This window comes from Miscanthus floridulus, chromosome 5, assembly GCF_019320115.1.
Source record: "Miscanthus floridulus cultivar M001 chromosome 5, ASM1932011v1, whole genome shotgun sequence".
NCBI lineage: Eukaryota > Viridiplantae > Streptophyta > Magnoliopsida > Poales > Poaceae > Miscanthus > Miscanthus floridulus.
Genome location: NC_089584.1, coordinates 3,855,137 through 3,866,710, shown reverse-complemented (window position 1 = coordinate 3,866,710; position 11,574 = coordinate 3,855,137). Strand labels below are relative to the sequence as shown.

Genomic DNA, 11,574 nt, shown 5'->3' with positions numbered 1-11,574 from the left:
GTTGCTGTTGCCTCTTTTCCTTTCTTTGATTTCACATCCTTCAATGAGTCCCACCTACTATGAACCACCATCTTCCTTAACTAGTCCTTCTCTTGCATGCTACTCAAAGTGAGAAAGTTTGAAGCAAACCTAGTCACTCCTGGCCTCACTACCTCTTTCTCCTCTGTGAAGTATCTCAAGCACTCCAATGTCCTTGTGTGCCCATAGACAAATATGGTAAATGCCTTTACTTGGTCAACCACTTTCTTGAACCGAGTCAAGTTGCCAATTCCTTGGAGCATAAGGTTGATTGTGTGAGCTACACAAGAGGTCCAAAATATGTGTGGTCTCTTCTCTTCCAATAGCCTCTTTGCTCCCATGTTGTTAGAGGCATTGTCAGTCACTACTTGCACCACATTGTCTGGACCAATCTCTTCAATTGCTTTGTCCACAAGATCAAAGATGACCTCACTGGTATGTGAGACATGTGACATCTCCTTAGAGCTGATGAAGGAGGTTCCATCAGCACAATTGGTGCACAGATTCATTATGCTTCTCCTCTTCCTATCTGACCAAGCATCGGTCATAATAGAGCACCCATTTTTGATCTTCTCGGCTTCACGTTCCTGCAGCAGACTCTTGGTTCTTTCATATTCTTCTTCCAACAATCTCTCTCGAAGTGAATCTTGACATGGAGATACAAGTCCTAGACCAAACTGACCAATTGCTTCACACATTTTCTTAAACTCATCATTGTCACATGCATTGAAAGATATTGCTGCCAATGTTAAAAAAGCCTAATTAGTGATCAGGAATAACATCTAATGAATTAGTGATCATGTAATGTAAGTACAGAAGAGTATACTAGCAATTTACCATGTGTATAGGCCCATCTTGCAATATACTTATGCACCTCATGTGTTCTTTCTTTCCAAAGTTCCTTGTTCAGCTGCTGTTGCTTCAAAGAATCAGTCTTGGTAGCTTTAGGATCAATAGCACGTGTCCATTTGTCCATGGGTCCTAATTTGTGAGGCTCTGAACTTCCAACACAAGTGACTTCATCTGACTCTCCAACCCTAGATACATTAACTTCCTCTCTAAGTTCTAGCTCACGAACAGTCTTCTCCTCCCTCTTCCTTTTTGCCTCATCTAGTGCTTTCTTGCACTTCTGTTTAGCCTCCATGGCCTACACTGTTGTAGCCGTGCATTTCTTCACATTCTTTCCCTCATGAGCCAAATGCTGCTTCAACCTATAAATCCCTCCCCTCATCTCCTTCTTACAAAGCTTGCACTTCACCTTGTCCTTGTTGTTAGGATCAACAAGAACACCATACTCCCATCCAACATCATCCGAATTCCTTTTTAGGAGATTCGCTAACTCACTATTTTCTCCCTCACCTAGTGCACCCTCTGTTGTAGACATCCTACATTTAGACAATGGGCATTCACAGTAGGCAAAATCAGATCAACTCATTGGTGATCAAGCAGTGCAGCTTGGAACATCCAATTTACAATGAGATTAGAACATCTCTTCCCTAGCTAGTTACTAACTGCTTGCTACATTTTGTTTTGTTGTGATAATTTTGAGTTCTAGACTGTGCATTCTTCATGTCTAGGAATGGTTCATCACTTATTCAGTGCATCACTTGCTATGGAGAAAAAAATCAACAAATGTCTAGTAATGTCATTAGGAACCTGTGATCTGTACATAAAAACTTTGCTTCATGTACCTAGATATAGGCATGATCACAATTTGCCAGTGCTGGATGGCTGTTCTAATCACAGGCATTCAAATCAGAGGAGAGAAGCAGGGGATGCATTCAAAACAGAGGACATGGAGGAGAGGAGCAGGGGAGGGGCCTGACCTTGGTGCTGTAGGTTCCAGGCGGGGCAGCAGCTTCCAGGCGGGGTAGAGGAGGCTGGCCGGGACAATCCTCCAGGCGGGGTCGCGGGGAGCAGGGGAGGCGCCTAACCTTGGTGCTGCAGGTTCCAGGCAGGGCAGAGGAGGCAGGGCAGCAGCTTCCAGGCGGGGCAGAGGAGTCCGGTCGGGACAAGCCTCCAGGCGGGGTCACGGGGAGCAGGGCGACCGGCGGGTGGAGCTTCCCTCCGGCGCGCCGTCGCAGGAGGAGAGGACGAGCGGGAGTGGCCGAGCGGGCTACGAGCGGCTATCTGCGACCTAGAAGGCAAGAATCGAGCGGGAGCGGACCTTTTCCTTCTTCTCCTTCCCGCACGCTTCCTTTCCCGCGCCAGACGCCATAAGCGCGCGCGCTTCCACGGCGAACAAATTTCACCGTTGAGCGGGTCGTCCGCCTACGCGCCACCTTGCACGCCTGCGCGCCGCGGAATCGCCGCCAAGGCACTGATTTGCGCTGCCTAGTCGCTACTCCCGCCTAGGACTGCGACTACACCCTAGTCTACGTGGAGGGCCGTCGATTAGCGCTTAATCACGCCTAGGCGCGCCTAGGCGAGCGCCTAGCGGAACTTTGGGTTGACTAAGTATGGTATGATAGGTGGTGTTGAAATCAGCGACGTAGAAGTTGATATGCTCGATGCGGTAGTTGCTTGCCGTGCCGAACTGTACTGGTAGGGTGATCTCTCCAAGCGGTTTGGATGCCCTACCAGGTACCACACCCTAGAAAGAGGAGTCTGAGGGTGTGAGATCTGTTATCCCGAGGCCCAACTCCTTTAGGGCTCCGGCGAAGAGGAGATTCAGAGCGCTCCCATCGTCGACGAGCACTTTTCTGAAAAGCACTTTCTGGATGGTTGCGTCGAGGACAAGGAGGAAACGCCCTATGTAGAGGATGTCTGCCAACTAGTCAGCCCTACTGAAGGTGATGGGGACCTCGGACCATGGGCAATAGCTGGGGTGTGCGACGGTGTCTTCCATAGTGACGGCGAGCACCCATCGGGCGGCAAGCTTCCATTGTCTTCTGGTCTCGGTGGAGGTGAGGCCCCCCGAAGATGGTGGTGACCACCTTGTCGTGGTCCTAGAAGGCATTGTTATTGCCCCCAAGTGGTTGGCAGCCTCTGGCTCCATCGTTGGTGTCGTCGTCCAGCTTTTTGTCCTAGAACTCCTTAGCCAAGCCAAGGCAGTCCTTCATCTTTATGTCTGCCGTTCTTGTGGAGAGGGCACGAGCCATTGAGGGTCTTCTTGTATTGCTCGTCGTAGTTGCACTTGGCGCGAGGTTCATTAATGGTGGCGACGATGTGGTCTGGCCGGCGGCGGTGATTTTGACCAGACTTGTGTCCTTCTAGCGGCGGCGATTTTGACCAGACTTGTGTCCTTCTGGCCGATCACGACTGCTGTCACGATGGTAACTACGGTCGTCGAGGCGGTGGTCATCGGGGCGGTCATCGTAGCAGCGTGTTGGGCGATGAGTGCCCACATCCTCATTGAAGCGCACCTCGGCTTCCTTAGCGTCGGTGTACTGGTTGGCGGTCATGATCATCTCACCAATCCCTATGGGCGGCTTGCGGTTGAACGTGGAGTGAAGCTCATAGTGATGGAGTCCTCTGATGAAGATGGTGATGACCTTCACTTCCATGATGTTGGGAATAGAATTCCTTATCTCAGAAAAGCATCTGATGTATCTATGGAGGAGCTCGGATGGCTTCTGGTTGATGCGGTTGAGATCATGCTTGGTGCCCGATCGAGTACACGTAGCCATATAATTGTCGGTGAAGACTTTTTCAGCTCTTCCCAGGATCCAATGGAGTCTGGGCAAGGCTTGTGAACCAATTCATTGTGGTTGGCGTGAGCATGATGGGAAGGTAGTTTGCCATGACACTGGCGTCTCCTCCGACGGCACGGACAGTAGTGGCATAAGACTGTCCCCACTGTGTTGGGTTCATCCTTCCTTCGTAGGGCTCGACCCTAGTAATTTTAAAACTATGGGGCCACTAAAGTGTTCAAAGTGCCCTCATGAATGATGGGGGCCCTTCGGGGTTGTTGGCGCTATCGTCTGCAGCGTTGCCGACGTTGAGCGACTCAAGAGCTGAGTCTGGGTTATCGTACTCTTGCTCGTACTCCTGGCAGCGGCGTACTTCTTCATGGCGACCGAAGCGGTGTTCATCGATACGTCGACATGCATCTCAGAGATTGTTGAGGTGCACTCAGATGTCCTGGTCGACCTCTTGGTCGTGTTGGCGATGGTGTTCAATGTAGTTGCCCCTAGCTCCACCCTGGAGGGGTTGCCTGTCGTTGCGGTGCTGGTCAGTGAAGCGACTTGGGTGGCGATCGGATCTTGGCGCGACTGATCAGCGAATCGAGGTTGTGGAGTATGAAGGTTTCTAATCCTGGTGGATCTTATTGATCTGATAGTGCGCCGCTTTAAGCATGGCGGCGACCTTGGTGACTCAGGTGTTTGTGGGAGCTGGGCGAGCTCGTTGGTGGCCACTACCAGATTGGCGCTTGGAGTCTTGTAGACATCGTGGCCATCAACGTGAACAAATTCGTCATTGAGATTGTGTTGGAGTGGCCTTCCTTATGAGTCAAGCTACTGCTCGGCCATCGCGAGGGCAACCTCGTTTGCTCGGTGCTGTGCTCGGTTGACGTTTTGGTTCTCACGAGTGGTGAGTTCCTCCTCGGTTTCACCATTCCGAGGGGGCTGTCGACGCTGACATTGAAGATTCTGTCGTCGCAGAAAGGAGGGAGAGGAAGTAGCTTGGTGGTGGTTTCGATGACGGTCTCCGTAGAGCCTTGGGACTTGAAGTCTGAATTCTCCTCTAGGATGGTTTGGAGGGATGCTCCAAGGCACCGGCCGATGTGCAGCATGTTGACGGCCGACGGAGGCTGGTCGGCGATCTGGCCGGCGGGAGGATGAACATCTCCAACCTGGTCGACGAATTTGCCTCTTAGGGCATCTTGGTAAGCGGTGGTGGCATTGGTGAACCCAAAGGCTGGGGCCGTAACCCCTGGAGTTTCCTAAGCAGCCTCCGATAGATCTGGATCGAAGGGTGGTCGATGCTGAACCAGAGTGTCCAGAGCTGATTTGGAGATGGAGAGGTAATTAGCGAGCTTCAGACCAACCGATCGATGGATGCGATCAGATCATCATTGTTGATATGCCTCCTCTAGTAGCGAGGAAGTGGGCAATGAGTCATCGATGAAGGCGACCTCGGAGGCGGCTCTGAGATCAGATCTACCATCGCAGGTGTTGGGATGATCAACGCAACGTTGATCTGTACCGGCTCAATGAGCTCTCTGACTTTGTCAGCGTTGATGATCCACGAGATGGATCCAACCGTGAAGATTTGGTCGGGCCATGGGAGGGACGAAGAGACTGTGGAAAAAGCCATCTTGTTCGATAAGGAAACAACACACACACTCCTACCTGACGCGCCAACTGTCGATAGGCAGTCCTCTGAGGGGTATCTCACGAAGATAGATTGATCGACAGAGAGGCGTGTAATCAAGAACAAGAAGGCAATAGAGACACACGAGTTAGACAGGTTCATACCGTCAGTATGACGTAATACCCTACTCCTATGGTCTGTTGGTTTGTATTGGCTATCGTATGATATTGCGTGAGTTTGGAGGGGGTCCCTGCCTGCCTTATATAGTCCGAGGGCAGGGTTACAAGTCGGTTAGATCTGAGAGATAACTGAAAAGTAATAACAGATTACAGGAATCATGGGATCATATGTATCATAATAGATCTCGTAGTATCTTCAGGATATCTTCCCGGTGTCTTGCGGGAGGCGCCGAGTAGCGTCGTGCCCCACAAGGCTTCGTCTTGTGGGCTGGGCCACCCCTGGGGGTGCAACCCATGTGGTCTGTTGTTGGTATCCAGGGTCGTACCCCCCACAGAGCCGCACTGCCCGCCGTCGAGAGAAGTGAGGGAGAGAAGAGCTGTAGGGCTCTTGCCATCGAGAGAAGTGAGGGAGAGAAGAGAGAGACGCACGAGTGACAGCGCGCGGGAGGGAGGGTGGAGAGGGAAAGGGAGGGGAGGGGCGACGACGGGAGAGGGAGGGAGAGATAGCTTTGCCGAGTGTCAGATCACGGCACTCGACAAAATGAAGTTGTTTGCTGAGTGCCACATATTTACACTCGGCAAAATGAAGTTCTTTGCCGAGTGTTTTTTTCCTCTTTTGCCGAGTGTAGAACTTTGCCGAGTGTTTATGCGCTCGGCAAATAGTTTGCCAAGTGTTTTTGTGTTAGCACTCGCTTATTTACCGAGTGCCCGATAGAATACACTCGACCAAGAACTTGGCACTCGGCAAACCTACAATTTTCGGTAGTGAGCGTGCAAAACTTAAATGCTGAACAACCATATTAGCATCTTTAATTTGTTTTGGTCGATGGTAGAAAAAATATCTTAGCTCAATAACACCAAATAATAGTAATGTATGTATGAGACTAGTCCAATCTATCAGGCAAGTCCGCGTGAAAGGAACTGAACCCCCAGCAGATTTTAAAAGGAAGGGTTGGTTCCCATGGACTAAAGCATTTTAGACTAAAATTTGTACTTTAGTTGGACTAAACAGCCAAACACTTGGACTAAAAGTGGACTAAAATCCTTTAGTCCTTTAGTCCAAAAAACTGGACTAAAGTGGACTAAAACTCTCTTTCACTCCCCTGCCCCTGTCATTATTGCGCCGAACCAACTCCCCTGCCCCTCCTATTTCCCCGCCACTCCTCCCCATTTCTGGTCCCTACGCCACCACCTTCCGCGGTGCTTTTCCCACTGCACCCGTCCGTTCCCTCGTCGTCGGCGGCAGCTCCTGCCTGCCGGTACCTTCCTCGCTCTCGCCGGCCGCTCCCCCTCCCGTTTCCTCGCTTTTCCCGTCGCTCCTCCCCACGCCTGCTCCCGACGCAAGTACAGCATCCAGGTCTGGCCGCCCCCCACCACATCCTTCTTCCCCTTGCCTGATCCACTGCCCAAGGCCCTCCCAATGCCAGATCCACGGCCTCCTTACCTCCCCACGTTGGATCGACCTCATCCCGGCCCTCCCCAACACCATGGACCACTACCGTGAATTTTTCTCTCAAGGTTCTTCATTGCAAGGTACCCAAAGCTTCCTCCCCTCCTAGGACGCTGGCGATGAATATGATTTTGGGCCCTTTACCTCGTAGCCAGCTCACCGCCTCTCCGTTCATCGCCGGCACATGGAAAACCTTGACCTGAACTCGCAGGCCGACGTGTTCCCCAACCTGGACTTGTACCAGGAGTTCCTCCAGGCCGGGGATGATGGAGTGAACTATCCCCTTCCTCCTCGTGCCCCTATAGGCAGAGGGCTTGGTCGTGGCGGAGCTCGTGGAGGTCACGGGGCGAGGTCTGTCGAATCCACCGGAGGCAGAGTACAAGGATGCAGTGGAGCTGTTGGTAGCCGCAGAGGTAGAGGGGGGACCCGTGGGGGAGGTAGAGTTGGTGGACGCGGTGGTGGCCACAACTTCGACCATCCACAGGAAATGGCAGTGGCACCGGTGAGGATGAAGATGAAGACTCCTAGGGGGTAAGCCACAACTTGGACCTATTCCCTGTAGATGAATGTATGCTAGATTCTGTATGCTAGATGAATGTGATGCTGAGTATTTTTTCATGCTTCTGAGTGCTAGCTATTTGTAGTTTTTTTTGTGAATGCTAGCCACATATTCTGAATGTTAGATGAATGTGAATGCTAGCCACAAATGTTGAGTATTTTTGACATGCTGAGTTTTTTTCATGCTTTTGAGTGCTAGCTATTTGTGATGCTGAGTATTTTTTGTGAATGCTAGCCACAAATTTTGAATGTTAGATGAATGGTAGCCACACTATTTTTCGACCATCCACATTAGAGGGATACAGATTGCTGTCCTATAGATGAATGTTAATGCTTCTGATTGCTAGGTGACTACATATGACAAGGCGAGTTGGACCGAGGAAAACACTCATATTTACTGTGATCTAGCGGTTGAACAAATAAGGGCAGGGAATTGCTTGCATGGTACAATGTCACGTAGAGGGTATAATATGATGAGACAAGGTTTTCTATTAAAGACTGGACTAAACTTAAATGTCAAGCAATTGAGGAACAGATGGACTCAATGCAAGACTTTGTACTCCTTCTGGACTATGTTGAATACTAGTACCGCACTAGGTTGAAGACCTGATGGCACTATCATAGCATCAGCTGCATGGTGGAAACAGGAGTTAGAGGTAACTGAATCAGTTTTCACTCCCATGTACTTTTTTCTTTATTGTTGCTATGTTTCTGATTACTTGTTTCTGTTTTTCAGGGAAGATCTGAATGCAAGAAGTTCATGCATGGTGTTCCTACTTATGTAGAACAACTTGCAGAGATGTTTCATGGGGTAATAGTTGATGGATCATCTTCTTGCATCCCTGGTTCTTCGCATCAATAAGAAGAGGTGTTGGCTGATGAGGAGGGTGAAGATCAAGAAGGAGAAGGCTTTGTACATAGCCCACTAAGCAGTAACAGCCGCAAGAGAACAACTAGTACAGCAGACACAGCCGCAAGTCCAGCTAAGAAGAGCAAGAGCCCAATGATGAAGATGTTCCAGGGGATTATTAGTGAGTTGTAGGTTAGTAGAAACAAGGATGAACAAGCACTGGTAGAAATGGCAAGACAGAGGGAGGAGGAGCTGGAAAAGAGGCAGAAAATGAGGGAGGAGGAGTTACTGAAGAAACAGAGAATGAGGGAGGAAGAGTTCGAGAAGAGGCAAAAAATGAGGGAGATGGAGTCACAGAAGAAGAAGGAAGAGGCTCAAGAAGACATAAATAGATGCTTGTTTTTGGTCAAAGATGCTGGAGCAGGACCAAACACACAAGAATTTTATGTTGCAACAAGACTGTTTCATTCTGAGTACAACAGGATGGTCTTCAACATGATGGACACTAAGGAAGACCGACTGACTTGGCTGAAGAAAGCAGTCCAGGATTACAATAACTACTGAAGACCTTAAGCTTAGGACTAGTTTGAAGACCTTATTATTCAGAACATGTTTTAAGACCTTTAATGCTTAGTCTTGTTTGATGGTGATGTTACTGTGTTAAGACTTGTTAAGACTTGTTACTATATTCAGAACATGTTTTAAGTCTGCTTTGTGGTTCTTGCTTTTGTGATGTTTTCTGATGATGCTTTGTGGTTCTTGCTTTTGTGGTTCTAGAAGCAATTGAGAACACTGACATGTTCATGTTCCATCTTATAGGAAGAAGAAGATGAGTCTGATGATGATCAATGGGAAGAAGATGATAGAGATGATTATGATCGAAGAGTATAGACATACATATTCGAGTCTCAGAAGAAGAGGAGGAAAATCATAACCATAGCTGCTGCCTTGATGGGTATGTACCATTTTGACACTTACATGAACAAAGCGGCTTATAGAGTAGCTACAGAAAGTGGTTTTGATTGGGTTATGAGGACACTAGGAAGTAGGACAGCTTGCTTCAATATGTTTAGGATGAGTGAAGGTATCTTTTTGGGGCTCCATAGTGTGCTAGTTGGGTCATATGGATTGAAGTCCACTAGGAGAATGTCATCTATGGAGGCTTTAGGGCTGTTTTTATGGATATGTGGTGCCCCTCAGTCTGTTCGACAAGCTAAAGATTGTTTCACAAGGTCACTGGAGATAGTATGTAGGAAGTTTGATAAAGTTCTACAGAGTGTAACCAAGCTAGCAGTTGATATCATTAAGCCAAAGGACCCACAGTTTAGGACAGTCCATCCTAGATTGCAAGCTCCTCGCTTTACACCGTTCTTTGATAGTTGCATTGGAGCAATAGACGGGACACATATCCCTGTTGTAGTACCAACTAGCAAGGTAGTACAACATACGGGACGACATGGATATACAACTCAAAATGTGATGGCTATATGCGACTTTGATATGAGGTTTACTTTTGTCGTGGCGGGATGGCCTAGATCAATACATGATATGAGGGTATTCAAAGATGCCATTGACAAGTTTGGAGACAAATTTCCACATCCACCTGAAGGTATTGACTTTTTCTTTTCTATGTTGTCTCATTAAAGCAATACTTGGCATGTGACTTGCATAAACCATTTGACTGCTATGTGTAGGAAAATTCTACCTTGTTGACTCGGGTTACCCAAACCGACCGGGTTATCTTGCACCGTACAAGGGAACTAAGTACCATATCCCAGAGTTTAGACAAGGACCAGTGCCAAGAGGTAAAAAAGAACGGTTTAATTATGCTCATTCTTCACTTCGTAATGTCATTGAGCGGTCATTTGGAGTTTTAAAGATGAAGTGGAGGATATTGCTTGACCTACCTAGTTATCCTATGCCAAAGCAAAGTCAAATAATTATTGCGTGCATGGCACTACACAATTTCATTCGAGATAGTTATTTGGAGGATGCAGACTTTGATTTGGCTGATAGTGACGAGAACTTTGTTCCACTCTCGGAAGCATCGTCTTCTCAAGTATCTAATACACGTCATGGAGATGAAGATCACACCATGAATCAATTCCGTGATTCGATAGCCGATGGGTTGTTCAATAGAGCATAGATGTCTACTGTTTAATGGTGATGTTATGTTTGTCGTGTGCTACTGTTGTATGGACAATTTCCTCCATTTGTATGAGTGTTTAAATGTGTATGACGTTTTGTATGAACATTTTCATATCGCCTGGGACCTTCATATCGCCTGTTTGAATGTGTATGACGTTTTGTGTGAACATTTTCATATCGCCTGTGACCTTCATATCGCCTGGGACCTTCATATCGCCTGTTTGAATGTGTATGACGTTTTGTATGAGTGTTTGAATGTGTATGACGTTTGTATGAGTGTTTGATAGTGACGAGAACGTTTTGTATGAGCAAGGTCTTGGCGCCAGGACCTTTATATCGCCTAGGACAGCAGGGTTTTGGCGCCACCGTGACTTTATGTTCTCCTTTTTCTCCACTGTTTTGGCTCCAGTACGTGGTCTTGGCGCCTGGACATTTCTCAACGGTTTTGACGCCAGTAGCGTGATCACAGGGGTAAATGAGTCATCCTACCACAACATTTATTACTTTTAGTCCATACTAGTTTAAGTAACCAAACAGTACTTTAGTCCATGGACTAAAGGTGGACTAAAACTTTAGTCCATGGACTAAGGAACCAAACAGGCCCTAACCTCTATGCTCTCATCGCTTTCCAGTGGACGATTAGGCATAATATCGGCCCTCGTGTCCTCACCTGGAGCCACCTTGCGTTTGCGGCCGCAAGGTCCACGACGTCACGCACGCACGACACGATGCTCGTTTCATCTGTACCTGACGAGACGTACGCACTGTACTGTACTAGACTAGTATTCTATGACCAAACCTGAAGTGGTGTTTAGATCTGGGGTGTAAAATTTTAAAGTGTCACATTGGATGTTATATGAGGTGTCGCATGCGGTGTTCAGATACTAATAAAAAACAAAATACAGGATCCGTAAACCGCGAGATGAATTTATTAAGCCTAATTAATCCGTTATTAGCACATGTGTTACTGTAGCACTTTTATTGTCAAATCATGAACTAATTAGGCTTAAAAGATTCGTCTTGCAAAGTAGTCGTAATCTATATAATTAGTTATTTTTTAGTCTATATTTAATACTTTATGCATATGTCCAAACATTCAATGTGATAGGATGTAA

The 11,574-nt window shown here is 47.8% G+C and overlaps 1 protein-coding gene and 1 pseudogene across 1 annotated transcript; one reads left to right on the top strand and one right to left on the bottom strand.

Moving 5' to 3' along the window:
- Nucleotides 1-233: 233 nt before the first annotated feature.
- LOC136454150 (uncharacterized) lies at nt 234-3,524 on the bottom strand (annotated as a pseudogene).
- A 6,266-nt stretch (nt 3,525-9,790) lies between these two features.
- On the top strand, nt 9,791-10,457 carry LOC136454149 (protein ALP1-like). Its single transcript, XM_066454686.1, has 2 exons — nt 9,791-9,920; nt 10,006-10,457. Exons 1-2 carry the CDS (start codon nt 9,791-9,793, stop codon nt 10,455-10,457), a joined length of 582 nt encoding a protein of 193 aa, XP_066310783.1.
- The last annotated feature ends 1,117 nt before the right edge of the window (nt 10,458-11,574 follow it).